Genomic DNA, 24,393 nt, shown 5'->3' with positions numbered 1-24,393 from the left:
ACGAACGATGACGATCAAGCGATCGTGCCCAGGTGTTTACGCCAGAAGCACGTGAGCTTCTCAAACTTGCTGAATGTACCAGTCCTTCGACTTGAATGACGGATGCGCTCAATCATCAAGAGCCACGACCTCATCATCAGGACCAGGAGCGCGACGTATCTTCTTCACGATCGGATGTGCCGGCTGGCTACCAATCCACTCGACCTCATCATCAACTAGGGTATCCTCACTGCCTCCTCGCTCTTCCTCGCGTTCACGCTTGATAACGATTGCTTTCTGGTTCTTCTCCTGTTTGGTGGTCAGTGAAAGACTCATGAATCGCATGCCTCCAACCTGTGATGCGACTTACGCGCATGCTTCTAACCACAGCTCTCAACTCTTCCTCGGTCATATCTTCTGGGTCCCTGTCTTCAACCTCTGATTCTGGCTCCGGCGATGGGCTTGGAGTACGCGGGATGACGCCGATGGACTTGAGCGCATCTGAAGGACTATCAGCTATCATCACGAATTAACTATGTATGCGTGCGACTAACCTGTCGACCTATAGTAGAAGATGAACGTTGCGAAAGGCTCGTTTTCAGTCGTCTTGACCTCGTTGTAAGTGATGGTATCACGTTGCTCGGGTGCTGTGAAACTGGCGACCATGTCAGCGATCATCCTCCCTCGTAATGCGTGGGAAAGCGCATACCTAGTTTGATGAGATAGCTGATCGCCCTGCATCGCAGCCGCCTTGTGTAATGCTTTCTCGCTGAGAACATCAAACTTGTTACTAGCAAGCTGAGGCACTTCTGCGGGTTTCACTGCTTCCAGATGCTCGATGAAGTAGAAGTAAAGCACAATGCGGCCAATGGGTGACAGACGATCCGCGAGGTCCTTGGTCATGGGAATGTTGGTCTCATCTAAGCTTCGTCAGCGACTGTTATGATGAATATTGAGACAGAAGAACTCACCGGTCTTCAGCTCAGCGAAGTGGAAGCCCTGAGTAAAGCTGTGTCCGCCAGTCGACGAAGTGGATCGTGAACAAAGATACCCCTCGCACTCTTCCTTGCCACCCCACTCGACGAAGGGAGCTTGCACGTAGTCACCGTCTAGCAACACATCCATTTGCACTGCCGAGGGCGGGGCGAAAGGAGGACGAAACAAATAGCGGATGGAGAAGTTGGCAGCTGATGGCGCTTCAATGTACCTTGATGTAGAGGTCGCAACCTCATCATCTTCGATGATCCCATGTTGGTGTTCCGGTAGTGCTGCCGCGTCAACCTCGATAGTGACTTCAAGACCTGGGATACCCGTTGCGATGGCCATTGCGATGGAATGAAGAGAGAAGAGAAGAAGCTGCGAGCGACTGAGTAGACAATGTCGCTAGGGAACGATTAGAGGGACCAACCACAAGGATCGTGCTCACCTGAGGCTCACAGTTGCTCAGGTGAGAGAGTGGACCAATCTACAAGCCCACAAAACAACTGAGAAAGACGCTGGAATGGGAAAATTCGAACTGAGCCTTGCTTGTACTCAAGGTGACTACGATAAGACCACTCCGCAGTGTTTTGCGCTAGAGTCAATCCGTTACGCCGTATTCATACGCCAGCAAATAGAACAGCGCCGCAGAAAGCTAGAGAGCCTTCGAAAAGAACTGATAGAAAAGCCAAAACTCTGCCAGGACCATGGTATAGGCACCGATCCATCCCTATGTCAGATCGATAATCTCGGCACCATTCTCATCGAGAGTAACGGGGAGCCGTCTTCGCTTGGCGGATAAGAAAGTTACGTCGTCATCATCGTTATCCTCGTTGATGATGGTGCTGCTTCGTTCCCGTTTGACACCCTCTCGCTTGATGACTGGAGCGGCGTCCCTCTGCTCACGCTGAAGGCGAAGGAGCTCGCGAGATTCTTCTAAGGTAAGGGTGTTGATGTCGCGTTCTTCGAGCGGTACCGGGCTCGGGGTTCGTGGGATGATCAGGAGGGATTTGAGAGCAGCTAAATGAAACCGGCGTCAGTCAGAATACGACGACCACGAACAGCCCACATACCTCTTGAGCGATACTTGAAGGTGAACTCTGCGAACGGCGTTTCGTCGATCTTCGTGGTTCTACACGTGCTGTACGCCTGACTGACTTCTCGGGCGCCGTAGCTAATCATAGGATAAGTATTTGTGAGTATTGGGAAAGAAGCTCGCTGACCTAGCCTGATGAGATAGCGCGCTACCCTTGAGGGCCTTCTCTGGTACAACACCGAGAGTCTCGTTCTTCTGCGCTTTAGCTTTGGGAGTTGATGATCCGCTAGCTGTCACCCAGTAACAGCGCAAAGATATAACACCCACGCTATGGAGCTTCTTCTTCAGTGAGTCCTCAAATTTGCGTGTATCACCGTCATCTGAAGCAAAAGTCAGCGACCCGGTGACTCAAGAGACAGGGAAAGACGTAACCATCAATTTCGAGCTGCGAGAAACAGAACTTCCTTACAAAGTATCCGCCATCTTCGAATTCCCGCGATCCCTTGAAGACATACGTGCTGTTCCAGCGAATAGAACTGCCAGGGTTGAAGACAGCAGAGTCGGCATACTCGCCATCAATCTCCAACTCAACCAACATGGCGTGACGAATGCTGAACCCAGGAGAGAAGCAGTATTTGACTTCGAAGTTGTCACCAGACGAGGCTTCGATGAATTTAGTGACCTCGTTATCCGAAGTTTGATCATCGTCGTCGACGTGCTCTTCAAGCGGAGCGTTCTTGACGAACACTTCGACTTTGAGTTTAGGAAGCGCTTTGGCGATCGCCATCTTGGAGACGGCCGCGGGCTGAAGACAGAAACGAGCGGGTAGAACAGCAGATGTCGGGTGTGCTGAGACAAGGTCCAGCAGCGTCTGTGGCTGCGAGAGACCCGCAGCGATGAAGGTGAGGATGAGACGTGATGAGCGCGGCGCAGGTGCGGCCTCAGCCCCGGGGTCGTGATTACCGCCGTGGATTCGCGCCGCAGCGCTAGCGCGCGTTGCCACGTGAAAGTGCCAAACAATGCGTTCAGGTGGAAAGAACATCCCAACACACCATAGTCAGCAACATCCAAGCAATGCGAAGATTGCATCAAAGAAACAGTCAGTATATACACAAAAAAGTCTATTCATCTCCATACTCCAGTCCAGTCCAGCTTTCCACCCACCTATATACCATCCATCCATTCCCATCCGCTCTCTCAGTACCGAGCATGGTATCATTCCTCCCTCCCCCAAGTAACAAAGTAAAGAAAAGAGTGCAATCCGTCGCCGCACAGTAACGCCTAAGCCGGGTACATGACTTGTAATAATGACAAAACATTACGCCCCCAAAACAGGCGAGGACAGGAATGCACAAAAGATCAGAGGTTCGGGGTCTTCTTTGTGGTGGATGTCGCAACCGGTACGCCAGTGCAATGATGGAACGGCCCTGCCATATGCTGTTGTACGTGAATAAAGACTGAAAGGAAACGCTATGCAGTCGTTATCATGGGAATATGCCTCCATGCAATGGTATCATTCGCGGGTATGGATTAGGCCGTAATTGTTGGGAGATCGCCATGGTAGTAATGCTGTGATGAATGGGGACTGTAGTGAGGCGAAATGGTGATGACGGTCGATGGTCAAAGGGCGTTGCTGTCGATCTACCAAGCGCCTATGCTTGCGGGAGAGCCAGTTCCGTAGTTTCCGCTCAGCAGCTGCTGGCGGATGGACATGGCATCGTTGGACCCGCCGGTGGCGGGATTGGGTGTCTCTGCGCCCATCCAGCCGAGTCCTCCGCGTAGCTCGTTGACTGCCTCCTGCATCTTTCCGCCCGAGATCTCATTGTGTTTCGCAATCTTCTCGTCCCATCCGCCGTATTGGAGCTGTATTCCGCCCGCCTTCTTTGCTGCCTCCTGGATGACCATCGCCCACGCCTTGGCCATCTCCTCGTATGCCTCTTGCTTGTGACGGTTGTGTTGGTACGTATCCCAGTTGGGTAGTCGATGGATGATCTCGGTGGCACCATCGAGGAAGGCGAGCGATGTGGCGGGCTGGTGTTCGTGCGGCGGGAGGAAGTGAGGTGTGAAGTCTTTGAGGGAGTCGAGCAGTTCATCAAGTTGTTGCCGCACCCTATTGTATGCATAGTCTGATGACGCACGGCCGCCAAAGGGGAAGGCTGCCTGGAACGCCGCCTCGTACTTTGACAGGACCTCCAACGTTGACTGTATGCTTGGCCGGGGCGCGGTTGTGACGACTTCGTTGCCGATGTCCGGGTGGCGCTGGCAGATGGACTGCAGCAGGTTGCGCATCTCGTCGGGGCTGAGCGTCTCGAGGAGGCGAGGGAGCGGGAGCGGGCGGCCGGAGATGTTGGTTCGCATGCGCTTCATGCCTCGCGGCGCTGGTCGTGGGAGTACGGCGGAAGATGTGGTTGGCGATGCACTCATGCGGTCGTCGTCACCGCCGCTGCCATCGTCCTCGGCTTTCCGCTTGCGGCCAGTCATCGCGGCGGAAGGGGGGAAGACTGCGTGAGGGTGAAAGTTAGTGGCTGACATGGAGTTGAGGTGTTGAGAGCAGCGGGTAGACGTACGGTTGCGGGAGGGAGAGCAGCGGTTGTTGTTCAAGAGATGAGGGGGCGTGAATGTCTGCTGGTACTGCACACTCATGACGAGGAAAGGGCCCGCAAACGCAGTGATTTCGCACGCCTGCTTTGTTGGGAGCCGGATAGCGATGTCTGGGTGGTGATGCAATGGGCGGGCTCTCGTTGCGTGGGCCGTGGGCGGTGTCGGGTGTTGTGTTGTTGCTGTGGTGGAGACAGCAGAGCCATACGAAGGCCCAAGAATATGCTAACAACCGGCAAGTCCGTGCACGCAACCAATCACGTCACATGTCACACATGTCAACCACGTTAATTGTCCTTTCATCTGGGGTTGAGGTTGAATTCTCTCGCCAGTTTTGCTTTGTCCTAAAAGTCGCCCCTTCATTGCACTAACTTCGGGAGGTCCCTTGTCAAAAAGAAAACCTCAGCGGCTAAAGCGGCACTAGCCCTAAACAATCCCATGGTATCTCCCTATAACTCCGTACGCGATACAAATACAAGCCACCTCAAGCAGAGCCTTCACCTACTACTCGCGGAGCTTGATGAACTCGGTGTACGAGTCTGCACGGGCTCGATGGCTAGGCTATCGCTCCGCGGCGCCAGGCCTTCAGGCCAACTGCGCCTCTCGCGATGTTCAACCGAAGGTAATCTCTCATCCTCTTTATTTACACTCAGCCTCTTCTTGACTTTACTCCACCTTCTGAGCTTTTCGCTCATCGACCCTCGCCGCCTACCCTCGGCTTCTGATTCTCTCCTGGTCTTTTCGTCGCGTACGGGATCAGATAACTGCCGAGACGCGGCAAGTGAGTTGAGGTATATGGGATACAATGCGCCAGCAGCGTAAGCCGCTGCAATGACGCAGAAAGCGTATTGTGCGTTTTTGATCTTAAGCGCGGCATACATTATCGGTGGGATAACGGCCCCTCCACCGATAGCTGCCGTCAGAAGTACGGAAGCGTCTTTGGTGTGCTTGCCCATACCCCGTATCCCTTGTGCAAAAATCTGCGGGAAAAGCGGGCCTTCAAAGAACATGACGATGACAATGATGGCTGCACCGCCACTGCCAGAAGCATGCATTGCTGCGGCAGCGGTTGCAATTGCGCCTAGGTAGAAAACCAGAAGACTAAAGCGTGGCTTTACCCAAATGTCGATGAAGGCTGCCAGGAACCGAGACACCGCGAAAGCAGTGTGTCCATAGGCTTGCTGTGACACATAATCCACGGAGGGCGCGACGCGGTTGAGGTACTCCTTGTACGAAGTGGAAGTGGATTCTTGGCCGCCAACGTAACAGAATTGAGACAAGACCGCCATACTCAGACCAATCCAAAGAACTTTGACTGGCTTGGACCCAATCTTGATGGTGGCCTCGCGGGCAAATGGCACAGTGCGTTGACTGGCTAGTTCTAGCTCTTCGTCGGTAGCTTCAGGAAGCGGTACGTAGAAGTATATGATTGCAAGAGCGATGTTGAAGAGAGATATGCCGAGATATGTCCACTGCACATCAATGAGGCTGGCAGCGTTGGCGGGGAAGAGTACTTTCTTCGCCAAAAGTGGGGAAACAATGGTGCCGACAGCCTGAACAGCCTGTGAGAGGTTCAATCGCACTTCCGCATACTCAGGCGGTCCGCATAGTGCTATGAATGGGTTTGCGCCGAGTTCCAATGTCGATAGTCCCGCACCGGTAATGAAGTTTGAGATCAGGAACGCTGGGAAGGAATTGAGCACAGCTGAAGGCCAGAAGACGAGGGTTCCGCAAGCATAGACTGAAAGACCGACCATGTAGCATGCCTTGAACCCCCAGGCCTTGAAGACGATCCGTCCAAAAGTCAAAGGTCCCACAATGTAGCCAACATAATAGGCACTGTGTTGTCCGACTGTCTCCCACTCGCTCGTGCGAGCTACTTCTTGAAAGCGCGAATTGAGTACGTCCAGGAAACCATAGGCAAACCCCCAGATGAAGAACAGTATGGTTACCATGATCACGGGATATACACTTTCTCGGTTGCTCCGGAGGGTGATATTCTTTTTCTGCCCAGTGTTGACGAAGTCGAAAAATGTTGGTGGGCGCTGGGTGCGGGTGGTGGTGGCGTAGGTAACAGTGGTGTTGGACGGTCTCAGTTGAGGCAATTCGGTCATGTCAGGCGTAGTTAAAAAGTCCATCATACCCATCGGCTCATCACCACCGCTTCTACGAGCGAGAGGAGGTTTGCTGAGTGGGGAAGCGGGAGGCGTTAAGGGGTCTGAGCGCCGCCGAGAATCGAGTATGTCGGGATGAAGTACAGCTTCGTCGCTTGTATGGGTAGTGTTGTCGCGCATAGTATGGTCGATGACCCAGCTAGGTAGGAATCTCTTGACTAGGGGTTTCAGGGCGGGAACGCATCCACACATGATACCCAAATTGATCTCAATGGTGCTCCACATAAATGATAGAGATGAGAACCACGCAAAATCGCCAGTGTTCCTCTGTTCGTTGCCAGATTCGGAAGACTGCCGTTGTGCGGCTTCAAGAGTATCGCGCTGAGCATCTTGCAGGTATGCGATACGAATGACATCGACGACTGCGACAAAGATACCGAAACCAAAGGTAATAACGAGGATCACCTTCTGTTTCCTCGGCAGCCGCATACTAGTGAGTATTGGCATCGGCAGGAATAATATGGCTATGTCGGTGATGATGTTGAGCGGTGCCGAGGAAAGGTATATCGTGACGATGTTGGTGCAGTGAGCAGTGTCGGGAACGGGAGAAGCCCAAGCGGCGCCAACAGGACGACACTGACATAGATTCAGGATTGTCAGAGCGAGCCCGCCGACATTGACGACGACAAGGGTGGCAATGGTGGCCCATCGGAATACTTTGTGTGTCTTGGACAGCGTGAGGTAGAAGAGGAGGATCGAGGTTTTGGTGGCCATCAAAGCTGGATTCTGTGGGGATTTAGTGCTGGCGGCTTATGTATACAAAGTCCTGTACGTACGTAGAGTACCGAGAAGACAAAGGAGGACTTCTTCATGGGCTCTTGCCATTGCGCGGGTATGTTCTCTTGCTTCCGCCCCAGGCCTTTGGTAGTGCCGTAGCATATCGAGAAGGATGCGCCAAACGCGAGGACCCAGGCCAGGATCATTGTGTAGTCGTCCCATCCCGGCTTTCTAACCACCAGAAATCGGGAGATGAGACGAAAGCCAACGAAAACGGAGCATATGGCAAGCGTCGCAGCCGACACTCCCAGTACCACAGGTCCTCGCGTAGGGAAGTCGCCATTGGTGAAGTCAAGATCCGTCATGTCGTGCGCCGCGCTATAACGTGTATATCGATGCCATAGAGGAGGACGGGCTATTGTTTACGGAGAGCGTTGGTTCTATCGCGGGCGCGGTCGTCTCGGGATCTGATATTCAGGCCACGGCATTCTCTGGCGCCAGCCTCGTCGACGGGTCGTATACGGGCGATGGGTGTGGTCTGGGAAGGAGCGATGGACAGGGTGCCGACAACGGGTGGTGTAGGAGACGGCTGCGTCGAGTCGAGCAGTGTGCAGGGCCACGCGGGTCGATGCGGTGAAGGGACTATCGACCCCAGGAAAGGCGGACGGTTGAGCAGCGGCGAGCAAAGTGGAGTGCGCATCGCTAAGTGCGCGACTTGTAAACGCATTAGACGGCCTTGGGCCGGCGTCTGAATCCTCGAAACGTCATTGGGAGGAGCATTTGTCCACCGTGTGGGGAGAGAAACGCCATTTCGTCACAGCGCCTGTCCCGGTACAATCTCACCGAAATGCCGGCGCTGCCACTGGGCGCCGTTAGGCCGGTCACGGAGCCAGTCCTCGTCCGTGGGCCATGGCTCTCGAGCGCTCGAGTCTCGAAGTTTCTCGGCTTTCGCCTTGTGTGAGCAGCTTTAGATGCAGCGGGTGAGGGCATTGGGCGCGACAGGTGGCACATGCAACAGCGGCCGCCATCATGTCGACGAAGTTTGTTCGCGGCCGCAGCATGAAACCAGCGAGGTTAGGGGGACGCCAGCACGCACTTGACTCGAGAAACCAGCCGCGATCATGCTTCCCCAGACGCCGTCTACGCCTCTGCAAACCCTACTCAAGCCCTGTGCACGTAAGCAGAACGAGGTGCGCAACCTTTGAGCGATCACTGCACCTAGCAATCTCATCCCACATTGCGGGGAACTCTCATCCACACATGACAGCCAGATTTGGATCGGCCTGGAACCGGCGAGCGCTGAACCATTCATGCGGATATGGGGAAGATGCGCACAGACCCACAAGGACGCGGTAGAGCCTCATTATTGGACTTTGGCGGCTCCCCTCGCTTGGCCTTGTCAAAGGGCATTGAAACGCGACGACAATGAGTCGGAGGCTGACTCACTTCGTTTTCGGCAGACTTTCTACCTGGTGCGGTCAGGCAAGCAGCACACGACACGAGGTGACACCCATCTCCGTCCCGTGTTGCATTCCAAGCGACTACACCGTAGCTGACAGAGCTAAACCAGGATGTATGCTATCGAATGGTGGTGATCAACGGCCAAAATAGTCGATCATGTTCATGTAAAGCACGATCGACGACACGCGAGACACGGCAGATGTACACTGCGATATTTTCAAGCCGGTCAGCCCTGGACCTCGGGCACGGTCTAAACGCACGTGACATAATCCGAGGGAGCGAGTGGGAGAACTAGCTATAGACAAATATTCCGTTGAACTTCTAGCTAGCAACCTTCGACTTTCAGACGCAGAATTTCTCGTCCCTCGAGGTCATGGAGTTCTTCACATTGTCTATACGTGCCAACGAGACGCGATAGTCCAAATATAGTAAGCGCTCTTCGGGGGCACTGTCGGGCCGCGAGCTGTTAGCGCGGAATTTTCACTTTTCTCCCTCTCAAGCTTCCTGTGCGAGCATTCCACACCAAACAAAACCCTTCGCTCTCAACGAGATTATACGCATGCGGTCGGACGATGCAGCTTCATGTCAGCTGCCGTGCACCGCTTCGTTTCTTTTCAGGATGTCAGCCAAGGAATATAGATTAGTAGATGGCTCTTTCGAAGACTCGGTGATACGCTACTCTCCACGATCACGAGTTCAATTTGTAGCCTAGAAGAAGCCAAAGGATCTGCCAAGATCATCCCACTCGTGTTGCAGTGTCTGAGCGAAAGCCACGACGACTTTGCGTCTTTTGTTGGGAGACATATTGAATTTTTACTTGATTTGAAGTTGTATGAAATGTGCACGCGGAATCGGACACGTAGCGCGCTCACAGTTCCTTTTTCTCTGCGGGCTTCTGGTCTGCGCTGAAGGCCATAGCCTCGTGCTTCTCGCGCTGCTTCTCTGCCGCCACAGGCGTTGGTCTGCGCATAACCAGTACCCAAACCGCAGCTACTGCCTCTGCTGCCAGCGCGATCATACTTGCGCACGCGATACCCCATATGTTTATGCTCACGCTTCCCAGAGGTGCGCGCGGGAAACTCAGCACCCATTCGACGTAGTATGGCACCCACCCTGCGGGTACCCAGAACATTGGCGACTTGGAGAACCAGAACTGCAGAACAAATCGAAGGCCTTGGGTGCCAAGCCAGCGCAGGGTCGAGACGGCGGAAGTGAAGGTGGACTGGTGCGAGCGCAGGGAACCATCTGGAGAGAAGAGCGTTAGCAAGTGCACTTGACGTGTCCGGTGGGAGCGTCTCCGCGCAGGAGCGCTTACCTAGCTTCTGGAACTCAGCCATAGCCTTGTTGTGCTGCCTGTCGAGCTTGGCCCATTTGGAGAAGTTGTCCTGAGGCGACGTGTTGCCCAGCTCGCGCTTCAAGCGCACAATGTCCTTCTTAAGGGCCTGGCATCTCTGCGCAGACCCAGATGTTGGCGTCGGCAGCTTATTGTACAGGATCCATAGCTGCCATGTGTCAGTCCCAGGTTCCTGCGTGTTTGTTTTCGGATGCGGGGCTTACCAGGTCGTTGACCGTGGATGCGCCCACGGTGTTGATGATGTGGAGCAACAGCTGCAGGGTGAAGACAACCAGGAGGAGAGACGGCATGTTGAGGGATGGGGACCAGTATCGCGGTACAGCGTGTTCTCACTGCATCGTGTTGAAGTCAAGGGTTATGTCATAATGGTGCCCAGGCGGTTTTGGGAGCTGCAAGCTAACGCGGTGGGGTCGTGCGCAAGGGTCCTCCTTCTGCGACAGCTGGGCAGCTTTCACTTTGAACCCACGAAATCAGATCTTCCGCCATGACGACCAAATGCAGGCAGCAAGAGGAATTCCAGAGGCTGGCTTTTGCTTCATTGAGCGAGTACTTCCAGGAGCATGCAGACGAAGTCATCGAGATCGAGATTCTACCTCCTGCTATACAGCCACCGGATGGCATCACAATGCAAGACGGAATGAGTCTGGGAGTGCCGAAGAAGATACTTGCGTTAGCCTACCTGGAAGCCCGCCAACATTTCTTCGTGCATAGCAAGGCACATGATCCTATCACGGCTGCACAGACATTGCAAGCGACAAAGGTCATGCTTCTATTCGACCCAGAGCATCTCACTGCAGCAAATTATCGAAAACGCACCTTGTTCCAGCTAAAAGAAGCTCACGGTCTTCATGTTGGCACTCCATACCATAGGGAATTACGACAAGAGCTGTGCTTTCTGAACAGCATACTTACCTCTCCACTTCATCGTCAGTCCAAGTCGCCGACCTTGTGGTACCACCGCTTCAGCATCGTGGACTCTTTGAGACTCATAGAACTGGGAGATGCATCGCAAGAACAAATAGCAACGTTTTGGGAGAGCGAATTCGCCGCTATTTACAAGTCTGGAGAGCAGCATCCGAAGAACTACCACGCTTGGCAGTATGCTCGTAGGCTGGTATCTAAGCTTGATAGCAGCGAGATGGTTGACCATGTCACCCACGGCGTCAAGGATTGGTGCTGCAGACACCCAAGCGACATCTCTGGTTGGTCGTTCCTGCTGTATCTGATGCCTATCGTAGCTACATCGCTACAGCGGGAGCTGGTAAGCGATATACTGATCTATGCAACAAGTCTCGACCTCGAACAAGAGTCACTTTGGATATTTATACGTACAGTATTGGCGCTGCGTAACGGGGAGCTTTCGGCGTCCTACCAGTTACTCGAATCCTATAGGGAAGACCTAAAGGATACCAACAGGCGACCAATAGCACTAGACCGTGTGTGTAACGCCATTGCTTGGATTCAAGCTCACCAAGAGTCCAGCGTGTGAACAAGACACTTCATCATTAAGCAGCAACTCCGATTTTCTACATCGACGCAATAGCTACAGCCATCACACCTTTTGCATCAACCCAGAACCGGGACAACGGACGCCTCACAACAGTCTTTTTAGGCGTCGTTTTCCCCTCAAATACTGCCGCGACGTGCTTTATCATATGGTCGAACGACAACCATACATCGCCGATGAAAGAGTTGCGCGCTGTGGTATCTGCTGTGGTATCTGGCGAAGATATCTCGGGTCGGCTAGTACATTCTTTCACGCCTGCCGCCTCGAGATCCGGCTGAGGAGACTGGAGAACTCTGGAATGTTCATACGACTTCTTCGAGGCTCTTTTTGGAGCGGCGTTCCTCCCGACATCATCGCTCCGCGCGGCTTGTGTCGACGTGACTGTGCGCTCAAGGTTCAGGTCTCCAGTACTACGTTTTGGCTCATCCAGATTTTGACCTTTTGCCGAAATTGGTATCGTCAGACGTTGGTTAAGCCGGAAAGAGCGTGTGCTCGAGATGTCCGGATTTGGGTAAATCAGGTTGTTCTCCTCCGCTCGTCTCGAGATTGCAACCACCGGGTATCCGTTAGGTCCTTCAGCGATGCCCTTCCGACGAACTGTTTTCATTTTTCGCACGCATGACCCTTCTTCTGCAGGCGACCAGAACATGCGTCCTCGAGCACGGTCTTCATGTGTCGGGCCGATTCGGACGTTTGGCATTGTGAGTGGAGATCCAAGGATTCAAGATTTGCTGGAAAGCTTGGTATATGTCGAAGGAGAGTAAGAATTGCTATCACGAAAGACTGTACTACAACGTTGGTGTCGATACTGCTGGCGTTCCTACTTATAGTTGGTGCAACATGTGTACTTCCCAAGCTAAGCCTCCGCTCACCCCGCAATGTCAGCCATATCGCCCCGACCCGTCGTACGTCGGGCAAATACTGGAGACTTGTTTCGGTCACCCAGCGACTATGCCCGCTATACGCGGTGGACTTGACACGTAGATGCTCGCGTCGTCCACTCAGCCGGTTGTCAATTATAGATGCAGACGTGGCGTTTGTGGCGGTGCACGCCAACGTGCAATGTGATAGGCTGAGCCGGGTTTAACATGGCTTTTTGAGCGAATTGCAGACATCGAATCTATTCACGTACCAATAAACGCCAGCTGATAAAAAGATATGGAAAGTCTAGTTACATCGCCAGATACCACTCGAGGAATAAGAGACTCAGCAAAATCGTTGTAGTGTCGCGGCCTTCCACCAAACCAATTTCGATCTTCTTGCCTGTCTTCCTTTCCCAGCCTCTACCACGCTGCTGCCTTGTACCAGTCATAGATCTCATCGATGGAGTAATGATAAGGATAACCTTCGTCATCAGGTTCAAGGACTTCTTCATCTGTCCGATCTGCCCTCCTGACAAGACCGCTGGAAGGGGTCTCAACCGGATTGGCTGCCTCGGGGGTGGGAGTGGGGGTTGATTGCGGGCTCGGCGTCGATTGCGGACTTTGTTCGTTGCGAAAGCTTTGCAAATGCTCGTTGCCAACTCCATTAGGCCAATACTCCCCCCTCGCCTCAATCTCGGGGGGCTTGCTTCTCTCTTCTGCAGTTAGCGTTCCAAGGTCTTTAAAAGGTACTTGAAGATAACTGATCTAGAGGGACTGTTAACCTAAACATCCATGAATTGGTACCTACGGCGTGGCTCTGGACTGACTTTTGTGATTTTCTTGTCTGCGGGTCGAGCATCATCGATCAGTGTCGGAAATTCAACCTGCCACCAAATTCCATCCACTGGAACTTTTTCTTTTTTTCCTTCGGGGCGAGTACCGCTCAGATCTGAATTGGTCATCAAGAAGACCTCGCCTTTGCACTCCATTGCCATGGCCTTCGACATTGACTTGAAGTATAGCCGTTGGCAACCATCGAAGTTCGCGTCGTAGTCCTGATCCCTCTGGTCCTGGTAGATGCACTTGGCCTCGGGAGTCTTGTCCAGGTCATTCTTGTTTGGATAGAACTTTGGCGGATGTAGCTCCTGTGAGTAGTTAGCATTCTCGCGTGGTTGTACTCTACCTAGCGAGACGTACCCAGATAGTTTGGTACTTGCGCGGTCCTTCCGCAGCCCCCGTCAAAAGTACCTCCTTCAGAACAAAATTGGCCAGCCTTTCTGCCGCTCCCGTGAGTTTCGAGGTGTAGAAAAGGCAGGGCACCTCGCATTCGTTGGCCTCGGGCTTTCGGTTTGCGATGAATTTCTAGGTAGCTTAGTCATTGGATTAAAAAGATTCAGAGGGTAAAACTACTCACATCAACTGTGACATCTGCCATCTTCCAGCAACTACCGGTGTTGGGGCCCTCCAGCGTGCCACGACACGTCTCATCAGGTACTCCAAATTGGGGTCCCAGAGGATTGGAGAAGATAGCTGCTTCGATCTCTCTTTTCGCCAGATCCCATGGTGTAAATGCGGGCCTGTCATCGACAGGGAAAGATGTGGACAGCCGGATGTAAGTCCAGCACAGGATAGTGAGCCATGTGGTCTTCATGTCGTGGTAGCGATGGCAGGATGAAAATATACGCAGTAACGTAAGGATTGACGCAGTCCAGGCGACAAGTGTTGATTCAGTGTACGTTTACCCAATGCTGATAGGAGTTGAGAGAAGATATACCTAGTTCTCAGCAAGGATTTCAGCGAGACTTGTGTCGATATCTTTGGCCACGGTATCTTGATAGTACAGGAACTCCAGTTTGACTATCTGCCTTGCAATCGCGCGTTGAAACAAAGGCAGGCATGTGTCCCGTGGCACATGGCCACATCTCAAGAAGATTCAACACATCCTACCTACCTAGGGAGGTATCGCAAAGCCCTACAGCCCCCAATGCTCACCAAGAGACGCGACCTTGAGGCGTCACACACATAATTCTTGAAATATCGGGATTCGGGGTTGAAACAGCCCTCCCGAGGTCTTCTGTCTCCCTAAATCCTTGCGCGCGCGACGCCTTCTCCGTGCATCGGGTAGTAACATAGATAGAACGTCAATGCCCTGAGTCCGCCTGGGCTAATTAGGTACCTCCAAGGTTGGAATGCGCCACCCTTGGCATGTTAGGCAACATCAAGCCGATGTCAAATAAGCGCTTGTAGGTGTACACCGCTAGCTATGAATCCACTAGCGTCACTGTGCCACCCTCAGGTTAATATCCGCCCGCACACCTCTCAAAATCATCAACTGTAGAAGCCCGGAGTACACGTCTGCGCTCAAAGTACACAGATCTTCGTCGCTCTCTTTCCCGCCCTCTTTCCCACCTTCTGGATCCGACCAGCCTTGAATTTGTTTCACTTCCAAGGTTTGCGTTTCTCACATACCTAGGCATCATAGTGAGCCTTATCGCTGATAACGATCGCAATGTCAACGACTCTCTCCAGCTTTGGCGAAGCGCGCGATGCGAGATTGAGTGGCGAGAGAACGTTGGAAGAATGTTTGCGGCACATTGTGGCCTACTACAAGCTTCCCAAATCTACGGTAGAGTCTGCCGACAAAAAGGCATGGAATCTGAGGGGCTTCGAGAGAGAAGTACGAGATCTACTGCTCAGCGAGAACTATGAGCCGCCCACAGACGATGGTAAGTGTGATCAAAATGCAGAATGACCGGCTGTGGGTCTCACTGCTTACACGAGTTCGTAGATACAACCATCATCCTTTCGATCTTCCTGAGTGCATTTCAAGGCGACATTCCTGCCATCAGAGAACTTCTTGAATCTTCTGGCATAGACCCAATATACTATTCCCGTCCTCTCATGAAAATCTCATCAGAAATACGCGACACCCAGCTACTCCGTTTCTGCTTCGAGATCGGCTTTTCGCCCAACTACTTCGACTCCTACACCTTTTGCGGCTGGTATGGGAAAAACGGTGTGGAATGGCTCGATATCTTGTTCGACCTGGACTTTTGCCAATGGCGCACAGACCCACAGCAGTTAAACTACAATTCAACTACGCATAATTCAACCTGGTGTGGTATGGTTCGCATGGGACCTGACGCCACTCGCTGGTGGATAGACCATGGAGGAAGTGTGAGCAGGTTCCGAGGAATGTTTTTTGCACCCTTTGAAAAGCCATGGCCGAAGGCTGCGTCAATTCGAGTCCTGTTGGACAGATTCGGAATCGACTGGTTCAAGGACTCGGGGACGCTGCAGCTAGCAGTCAAGAAGCACGACATGGAAACTGTGAAGATGTTGCTAGAAGCGGGTGCAGATGTCAACGAAGATGTCACTGACTGGAACACGGACATCCGTGAGCATCGAGCCGCCCCATTACGAGCACTAGCGACGGCTATGTACGATAAATCTGATGACATGATCCGATACCTTGCAGAGCATGGGGCAAAAGTCCCGCGACATTATGTCGAAGACCTACACAGCTGGATGCCAGAGGAGTTCAAGCCCTTCATGAGGTTAGTGGTAGAGCTGGGTGCTGTGGAAGAGTAGGCATTTTTCTTTTCCTACGCGTTTGCAAATTACATGGTAGTTACACTGTATCTAGTTATTGATTTCAAGCCAGCTATTGATTTGGTTACTCGTTTCTGTCATTGAACTTCGGAGCGGTCAAGTAGTTGGCAAATTCCTGCTATCGATTCCGCTTCTCCATTCTGGCGAACAAGAGCTATGCTAGGTAGCACAACACCCTGGGGCCGTACTGGTATACGTTTGTTTCATCGACCAAATTGGCAGCATGGATTCTGCAGACGCTCAAACGCCCTGCTCCGGATGTATCGGATGCATTATGAGACACTGTCGTCGAAAGGCAATTGCTCAGTATTGAAGATATGCCAAAATTGGTCAGCATGTATGAGGAGCCGCCGACACTCGTTCTTCAGCAAGACCAAGAAGAGGTCAGCCTCACGTTTCGGATGATGATACGAAACTTCCCACTGCATGCATGAAGATGTCATAAGAAGCTGAGGCATAGGCTTTCAGGATCCCCGACAAAAGCACAGAATGGGGGCGATAGAGTGGCACGGAGTCATTCCACGATCCTAGGACTATACGCAGTACCTCCCGGGGTCAAGATTTGTAATTGCTGATATGAATGCGGCACAGGCTATCTACGTAGAATGCTTCCAATGCATCTATGGAGATCTCGTAAGAAGCCAAGACGTGAAGTTTCGAAACCCTCTGGCGCAAGAGTAAGACGGCGGCCGCGCCGCTGCGGGAGAGACACGGGGCCAGCCCCCGGTTATGAAAACAGCCCCCACGGGCCAAATGCTTGAGCTGAAGGCGGTGCGGTATCTTCGGATACTCATTTCCGATCCAAACCCCACATTACTTGCATACTGAGGAGTTACAGGGATGCTCTCAAATAGATGCCATGTCCAACTACTTGCCAAATTTAACCACATGAGCGCTACGAGCCACGCGATGTTACCCATGCCTTTTGTCCTGGGGCTATATACGTACCTTGAGATCCTTCAAGAATCTTCACAGCCCAGATCTACTCTTGAGCAGGCATCAAACGCAATCCACTGCTCATCCTCACTGTAAAGATCGTTGCAATCAAAGACGACTCTTACACCTCTGTCACATACACAGTCACTTCGAACATGAAGGCATTCTTCCTCCTCCAGCACTTGGTCTGCATAGCCAACGCTTATCGCCTCCATCACTAGCAAGTCATCGCCTTCCATAATCCATATGTGTGACAACTACTGACTTTTGGCGTTGGCGTATAGTCAATCTGCGGGCTGCCGCGGTGCCAACCTTGGCTGGCGAGATGTCGATGCCAGCACTGGCTGCAACCGCGACAACGCTGGGGTAGCTGCAGCCATCATTATCGAACACAATGAAACTGAACAAGCCGGAGGTGAAGGTGACAAAGATTTTGGCTCCGTTGTCGTCCTCTTCAATGGCGACGACTGCAAGCCCTCGGATATCTTGGCGTATGGCGACGATGGCTGCCTCGTGGGGAACTATGGAAGTTATGAAGTCTGGGACTTGTGGTCGGTCGATGGCATGGAAGCTCCGGAGCTGAAGTGAATGAAATTGCGATTGTTTGCTTAGATTGAGTTTGAAGGGTGTTTGTTTAGTTCAGCTGGCAATCCACATGTATCAGTTTCTGCGCGATATGATTTCCGCAAGCTTGATCATGAAGTCTAGACGCCAGATGGTTATAGCCGCAAATGTAGCGATATTATTAGACGCTTTGCTTCGTGTAATGATCTTTCGCTTCAATGTAACGCTCCATATCAAACTATACGCTGATGAACTCTTAGTGACCGAAAGCTCCTTGTTCATGTATTTAGTCTAGCAAGACTTCCCCACCGTGATTAGACGGTGAATCTAATGTCTTTCGCATCGGCAACCAAACAAGCAAAGAAGTCCTCCTTGATCGACCGTACGTAGGTAAGCATGTGGCGCTCGATATAGCAAGTTCGAAATTCCGAGACTGCCCAGGTGTCAGACTGCACCTTTTGGTTTCGAAAATATGTATGTAAGATGGGGCCTGAACCAGGCCGAGAAGTTAGATTGCACAGCGCGGCCATAGAGGTCTCGGCCAGGTTATGTGGGTTGGGGGCTATAGGCAGCTTCCACCCCACAGGTTCTTACACAGGGCAGAATCCGTGCCTCGTGAAGGCAGTGTTCGTTGTGTTGGGCTCACCCGCCCCAGCGTCGCTTTCGTTGCAGTGTGCATCATGTGGCAGGATGTCTGAGTAGAGAGCAGAGTGGCCTCGCCAACGGTTGAGGCAACGTATCGCGTGCGAAGAGGTTGAGCCGTCCGATGCAGCCCCATACCTTTCATATGATCAATCGTAGGATACGCCACGTATCTTGACTGTTTCGTCACTCAAATTAGATTAGCCCTGCGCAAGCAGTCACAGCATGAGAAAGGCTGGCAGCTTACCTAGGTACATTGATAAGAAAGCCATCGACGTGAGTCCTTCTCAGTTCACATCAAAATCTACCTTTACACTACTGCTAGCTTCTTGCCAATCCCTCATCATGCATGTTGCAAAGACCATCAAAGTACTGTTCCTCCTAACGAATCATTTGATCGCCGCGTATACCCCCAGCGAAGCCACTTTACTTTCGCAACGTGTCCACAGGGGTACGGCATCCGATCTCGATATCTCACAGCCAGCCTCCGTGCTGGGCCGCGAAGCTCGATTTCCCTTAGTTAACAGACAAGCGGGAAATGGAGAGAGCTGTGAAAGAAAGGTTCGATGCAAGAAGAACAAGATTCGAGACCCGTCCGACCCGACCAAATGCATCAAGTGCCCACCGCTCATGAAGTCGGATCCCACGAAGACAGTATGCATCAGAGACAAGGATATGAGTGAGGAGGACAAGAAGAAAACCTACGAAGACAAAATCAAGGAGAAGATCAAGGAGAAGTTTGAGAAGTTCAAGGACATGATCAAAGAGCGCCTGGAGAAAAAGAAAGAAGAAAAGAACAAGGAGTGGGAGGAAAAAGACAAACAGAGACGATCTGAAAGAAACCAGAAGAAGTTTCGCCGTATGGCTGTATGTCTTCCTCTTACTGCCGCTGCCATTGGTACGGAGGCCATGCTTGAGATGGCTGACGGCGGCTTCTCATTGGACTTGCTGGACAGCATCAACGGGGATATGCTTGAAGTTTGGCCTGGTTCTGATATCGACGACGAATGGCTGGACAACGCGGTGCCTGACGATGAGACCGATATCGTTCAAGAAGACTTTGCGAAAGGATTTCTGGAAGTTGGCGACGCGGCTGCTGAGAATGCAAAGCGATCTATGGAGAAAAGAGACGGCACCACCGACATCAACTCCACCGACATCAACTTCACCAACATCAACTTCACCAACATCAACTCCACCAACATCAACTCCACCAACATCAACTTCACCAACATCAACTCCACTTCACCGCAAGAAAGCCCATCTACTGAAAAACGAAACTTTATCAACGCCATTGCCAACCTGTTCAGGTCGGCTGTCGATGCTGTTATATCCGTGGCTAAGGCAATTTCCAGAACGGTCGGAGCAGCTGCCCGTGCTACGAAATTCTTCTCCAATGGTCGGAAACCAAATTTGAAGCAGCCAGGTGAGTCGAAGTGGTCTCGTGCACAGCAGTTAGACAAGGCCAAAGAAATATCAAAGAACAAGAATTGGACAAGATGCCTTCGAGGTGAGAAGGCTGAGAAGTAAAGACAGCACGCTTCGATTCTCAGTTCCCAGTGGCACCACACCGATTAGATGATACAGCGCATTCCTTTGTCTTAGTTCACTAGCTGTAAAACATTTTCGTTATCTGTAGTTAGAGTCATGAGACGTTGACTAGAGAGAAGAGAAGTATATGTTAAAGATATCGCTGCCTCCACGATCTTTCCGGTGCTATCATATGGTCCAAGAATAACAACCACGACCTTCTTGCGGTTGAGGACCTCTGACGTACATAGGCAAGAGCATTGGCTTGTATCCATTGTCGGAAGAGTATCATGGTACAGAAGGCAAAGCCCAGACTGGAAATAGCTGAAATAAGAGCGTACGAAAGCATGCACCACAATTCACTCTACTGCCGCGAAAGACGACCTTGAAGTCCTGAGAACCCGCGTATTTCTTCGTCATATATGGGCCGCTTCAGCTCTTAGTAAGCCTTTACCGCAGCTAGTTGCAGAATCCTATCCGTAACAATCGGCTTCTCTAGTGGTTCCGTTCTATTCTGCGGATCAGGCTTGCCATCTCTCTCTGGCGGGCCTTGTTTGCGGATATTGCAGTGCGGCCAGTGTGTCGTACCCTGCCACGTCTTGAAGAGCTCGGCTTTGAGTTCGAGATCCTCTTTCTTCGCGAACTTGGCGGGCGTCATGCAGACATACTGAACATGGCGGATGCGGTTGCCTTGAGGAAAGCATGCGTAGTGCATGGTGCGAGAATCCCTGCGCGACATTAACTCAAGGACCAAATGGGGGAGGGAAGACGGTAAGAACATACCACAGCACCAAGTCACCAGCTTCAAGGTTCACCTTCTTGAGTGTGCATCCGCGGTCTTTAAACCACTGGACATCCTCTTCCTTGAAGATGAAAAGATCCTTGAAGTCCTCTTCCTCCGGAGGCTTGTCCTCATGGTTGTCCTGCTCCCTCTTCTCGCGGAAGAACTCATCATACAGCTTGCTGCTGCCCTTCATCAAGATCAAGCCACCATCATCAGGGCCATTGGGTTGGTAGTTCAATAGACCTTGCACACACTGCATGCCCTTGCGGTGAGGAGATTGATCGCAGTGCGGCCAGGGGCTCCACTTGAGATCCTTCTGGCGCGGCAGTGTGATGTTCATGCCGTCGAATGAGCAGAGGAGCTCCTCGGTGCCCCAAAGCTTGGCGAAGGTTTCGATGACCTTGGGTTCGGTGCGAGCTTCCCTGAATCTGCATTAGTATGTTGCCGACATCGCATCCAATGCACAACTTACCAAACAAATTTCTCATGTGTGCTAGAGTAGGCAAAGTACATCCCGCCCTTGAAGCTAACAGGAAGGTGCTCTTGTGTCCATGTTGACTCATCATTGGGATCGAAGCCGCGACCAAAGGACTGAAGCCACTCAATCTGCTTTTTCTTGTAGTACTCTGCACGTTCGGGTGAGATGGCGCCTTTGATGATTGCTGTGCCGTTCTTGTGAAAATCGTCGCGCCAATCGCCATATACGGTACCGTCGTACGAGATCAGATCAACACCGCTATCTGGCTTTGGCTCTTCGGCATGAGGCGCCATCTTCTTAAGACGAGGGCTTGAATGCGTATTGTGAGTGACGAGGCCAGAAATGCTCAAATGCAGGAGATGGCGAAACTTATTGGAATGAAGCTGTGGTGGAATAGCCTTTGATTGCACTTAAGTGATGTTATATGTTGGATGTTGAAGAGAAGCTTGTATGATGTTGTTCTCGGGACAATAGTCATCGTTTGGGGATGTCGGGGCAGCGTTGCCGACCGTCTCGGCACATGTGGGCGCCATACCCCGCGATATGTATCTATGCCGCAGGATTTGTGGGACTCGGGTCGTGTGGGGGACGGACAACCCTTCGGACTAGAACGCTTGCCGAGGTGGACGGCACGACGTCGCAAAGTGCACTCGACGCGTTGCGTTCCGGATAGATGTGTTTGTTGTTCAAGTAGCTGTCACGGAGCTTGGTATCTTTACCGATTGCGCTCACTGTTCTCCTCCTCTTTCTCGTCCACACGTTTTCACCATTGCCAACGTCAAACATGCCAGTCGCTATGCAAGTGGCCTACAAGCCCATCTCAAAGCCTGAGCCGGGTGTGAACAACTACCAAGGCTTCACACCCGGTAAAACCGAAGTTCTTCGCAAAGGCGCGAAACCGTACAACGCCCGCCCTCTCGAATCTGACATACGAATTGATCACGATGTCGAGATCGTGGTCAGAGATGGATGTCGCCTTTATGTCGACATTTACCGGCCCGCCGACGTTCCCGAAGACGAAAAGCTACCAGCAGTGATAAGCTGGTCATGCTACGGCAAAAAGTACTCCGCTCTACACATGCTTCCAATCTGCGTTTGGAATTGCTGCGTGCCGAATGAAGCGCTCAGCGGGTTGGAGAAGTTCGAGGGACTTGATCCAGTTGTATGGTGTCCACGTGGTTATGCGATCATCTCGGTAGATTCTCGCGGCACGGGCAACAGCGACGGTTCCATACCAGTATGCTCAGTATTGCAAACTCTACTATTTAGCTAATCATGGCAGATCATGGGCTCACAAGATGCAGAAGATTGCTACGATGTCATCGAAGCTGTGGCAGACATGCCATGGAGTAATGGCAAAGTAGGTATGGCCGGCAATAGTGCGCTGGCCATCATCCAGTGGCATGTTGCCTCTCTACGACCTCCACACCTTGCCGCTATTGCACCCTGGGAAGGGTCTGGTGATATCTACCGCGAGCAATTCTGTCGAGGTGGCGTCTTCAGCATGTCAAATTTCGATCTCATCACCCACTTCATCATCAAGACGAACAATCCGGGCGGCGGCATCGAGGACTTCGCTGAGATGCATCGGAGGTCACCTGTCGCAAACGCGTATTGGAGCGACAAGCGCCCTGATATGACAAAGATCGAAGTTCCTGTCTTCATCAGCGGAAGCGACTTTTCCAGCATCCATACAATGGGCTCCGTACGTGGATGGCTCGAAGTACCTCATGACAAGAAGTGGATTCGATGGAGCTCACACCAAGAATGGTTCGAGTTATACTGTGATCCTCACGCGGATAAGGAACTGCATACCTACTTCGATAAGTATCTGCGGGGCATTGACAACGACTGGGAGAAGATGGCTAGGGTGCGATGGTCAGCACTCCAATTTGGCGACCGTGAAGCTATTGATGGCATCGAGTTCTCCGATTTCCCGGTTCCAGGGACCCAATACAAGGACTTTTACCTAGCAGGCTCCGGCTTGACCGAACAACCCCCATCCAAGACCGAGATGTTCAGCTACGATTCGCAAGACTCGAAATCGATCGCCGAATTCACCTACAAGTTCACGCAAAAGTCACGGCTCATTGGCCTGCCCAAAGCCGTTTTGTACATGTCAGCTCCTTCACACGACGACATGAATGTCTTTGTCATCCTGCGCAAGAAAGATAAGGACGGAAAGCTGCTTATGCATCTCTGCTTTCCGTTCTCGGCGATACCCTCAGCTTACAAAAGTATCGATGATATTCCAGAGAAGGAACGCGCGAGCCTGAATCTGCACCTCGGCAGCGTTGGCGTATTGCGTGCCAGCCACCGGGCATTCGACCCGGCGCGAAGCATCCACGAGCAGTTCCCCTTCCACCCCCACGAGAAGGAAGAGAAGATCACACCGGGTGAGATCGTGAAACTAGAAATCGGTATTTGGTCCATGGGTGTCGATTTTGACGAAGGAGAATCGATCAGCGTTCAGGTCTCCGGTGAGTTTCCTAGTATTGCAGAGTACACGGCCTTCTCGAAACCGCGACCGGAACATGAGAAGAACAAGGGCGAGCACAGGATACACGTCGGAGCAGACACGCCGAGCAAGATCATACTGCCTTTCGTGCCTGTTGCAGTTGCATAGAGCGTTGAATGAGCCCAATATATCGCACAATTTCATCTAAGTTACGTCACTCGGTGTTTGTTCGTGAACATGCTTGCTGTGACACACTCTGCGCATGCAAAGTTTACGTCCGTGGACGCAGAACTGTACGATGAAATGATAGTAGTGACTTCGACCGTGCATTGGCATAGCGATAGGACTGCCGCGCATCGTCTGCAGGGTATGTTCTCCGCTTGTGACATTGCAAAGGCTTCCTGAGACAACTGCAAACACTCGTAAAGAAGCTCGGCAGTTGCGCCGCGCAGGAGCTGAAGCCAAGAATGGTTGCGAATTGCACGATACTGATTGGTTGAACATGGCCCTCCTTCCGCGAGCTAGCCCACTCTCCGACGCACGCGCTACCCCGGATTACCTACCCCACAGTCATGCCAGAAACCCCAGATAGACGTTCGTGCGACACTGCCGCGTAATGCTCGTGAAGTGGAGTTCTGCTCAGCCGGGATGTGAATGTGGCATTGATTTCCAGACCAAGGCTTGGAAACGCCAACGAAATCGTCGGCCGTGGCACGAGTCTG

General features: G+C 52.2%; 11 protein-coding genes across 11 annotated transcripts; 4 read left to right on the top strand and 7 right to left on the bottom strand.

Moving 5' to 3' along the window:
* Positions 1-108: 108 nt before the first annotated feature.
* Positions 109-1,305, bottom strand: J4E79_006588 (uncharacterized protein; the record flags this gene model as incomplete). The annotated part of the gene is made up of 4 exons (XM_049355458.1): positions 109-288; positions 350-480; positions 534-899; positions 951-1,305. 4 exons carry the CDS (start codon positions 1,303-1,305, stop codon positions 109-111), a joined length of 1,032 nt encoding a protein of 343 aa, XP_049210131.1.
* A 382-nt stretch (positions 1,306-1,687) lies between these two features.
* On the bottom strand, positions 1,688-2,780 carry J4E79_006587 (uncharacterized protein; the record flags this gene model as incomplete). Its single annotated transcript, XM_049355457.1, has 4 exons — positions 1,688-1,977; positions 2,031-2,089; positions 2,181-2,373; positions 2,426-2,780. 4 exons carry the CDS (start codon positions 2,778-2,780, stop codon positions 1,688-1,690), a joined length of 897 nt encoding a protein of 298 aa, XP_049210130.1.
* Positions 2,781-3,634: 854 nt separating this feature from the next.
* Positions 3,635-4,636, bottom strand: STS1 (Tethering factor for nuclear proteasome sts1; the record flags this gene model as incomplete). Its single annotated transcript, XM_049355456.1, has 2 exons — positions 3,635-4,494; positions 4,561-4,636. 2 exons carry the CDS (start codon positions 4,634-4,636, stop codon positions 3,635-3,637), a joined length of 936 nt encoding a protein of 311 aa, XP_049210129.1.
* A 452-nt stretch (positions 4,637-5,088) lies between these two features.
* J4E79_006585 (uncharacterized protein) lies at positions 5,089-7,847 on the bottom strand (the record flags this gene model as incomplete). Its single annotated transcript, XM_049355455.1, has 2 exons — positions 5,089-7,491; positions 7,542-7,847. The coding sequence occupies 2 exons, from the start codon at positions 7,845-7,847 to the stop codon at positions 5,089-5,091; spliced, it is 2,709 nt and encodes a 902-aa protein (XP_049210128.1).
* A 1,964-nt stretch (positions 7,848-9,811) lies between these two features.
* GET1 (GET complex subunit get1) lies at positions 9,812-10,587 on the bottom strand (the record flags this gene model as incomplete). The annotated part of the gene is made up of 3 exons (XM_049355454.1): positions 9,812-10,188; positions 10,259-10,445; positions 10,501-10,587. 3 exons carry the CDS (start codon positions 10,585-10,587, stop codon positions 9,812-9,814), a joined length of 651 nt encoding a protein of 216 aa, XP_049210127.1.
* Positions 10,588-10,781: 194 nt separating this feature from the next.
* On the top strand, positions 10,782-11,786 carry J4E79_006583 (uncharacterized protein; the record flags this gene model as incomplete). Its single annotated transcript, XM_049355453.1, has 1 exon — positions 10,782-11,786. One exon carries the CDS (start codon positions 10,782-10,784, stop codon positions 11,784-11,786), a length of 1,005 nt encoding a protein of 334 aa, XP_049210126.1.
* Positions 11,787-13,087: 1,301 nt separating this feature from the next.
* Positions 13,088-14,318, bottom strand: J4E79_006582 (uncharacterized protein; the record flags this gene model as incomplete). The annotated part of the gene is made up of 4 exons (XM_049355452.1): positions 13,088-13,383; positions 13,476-13,812; positions 13,865-14,029; positions 14,082-14,318. The coding sequence occupies 4 exons, from the start codon at positions 14,316-14,318 to the stop codon at positions 13,088-13,090; spliced, it is 1,035 nt and encodes a 344-aa protein (XP_049210125.1).
* An 858-nt stretch (positions 14,319-15,176) lies between these two features.
* Positions 15,177-16,258, top strand: J4E79_006581 (uncharacterized protein; the record flags this gene model as incomplete). The annotated part of the gene is made up of 2 exons (XM_049355451.1): positions 15,177-15,393; positions 15,456-16,258. 2 exons carry the CDS (start codon positions 15,177-15,179, stop codon positions 16,256-16,258), a joined length of 1,020 nt encoding a protein of 339 aa, XP_049210124.1.
* Positions 16,259-18,766: 2,508 nt separating this feature from the next.
* J4E79_006580 (uncharacterized protein) lies at positions 18,767-19,951 on the top strand (the record flags this gene model as incomplete). The annotated part of the gene is made up of 1 exon (XM_049355450.1): positions 18,767-19,951. One exon carries the CDS (start codon positions 18,767-18,769, stop codon positions 19,949-19,951), a length of 1,185 nt encoding a protein of 394 aa, XP_049210123.1.
* Positions 19,952-20,390: 439 nt separating this feature from the next.
* Positions 20,391-21,506, bottom strand: J4E79_006579 (uncharacterized protein; the record flags this gene model as incomplete). The annotated part of the gene is made up of 3 exons (XM_049355449.1): positions 20,391-20,679; positions 20,735-21,157; positions 21,208-21,506. The coding sequence occupies 3 exons, from the start codon at positions 21,504-21,506 to the stop codon at positions 20,391-20,393; spliced, it is 1,011 nt and encodes a 336-aa protein (XP_049210122.1).
* A 491-nt stretch (positions 21,507-21,997) lies between these two features.
* J4E79_006578 (uncharacterized protein) lies at positions 21,998-23,839 on the top strand (the record flags this gene model as incomplete). The annotated part of the gene is made up of 2 exons (XM_049355448.1): positions 21,998-22,450; positions 22,496-23,839. The coding sequence occupies 2 exons, from the start codon at positions 21,998-22,000 to the stop codon at positions 23,837-23,839; spliced, it is 1,797 nt and encodes a 598-aa protein (XP_049210121.1).
* Positions 23,840-24,393: the final 554 nt, after the last annotated feature.

Source organism: Alternaria viburni (genome assembly GCF_023758015.1).
Source record: "Alternaria viburni strain BMP 2772 chromosome Unknown scaffold_13, whole genome shotgun sequence".
In the NCBI taxonomy this organism is placed as follows: Eukaryota; Fungi; Ascomycota; class Dothideomycetes; order Pleosporales; family Pleosporaceae; genus Alternaria; species Alternaria viburni.
This window is presented reverse-complemented; position numbering and strand designations above follow the sequence as displayed.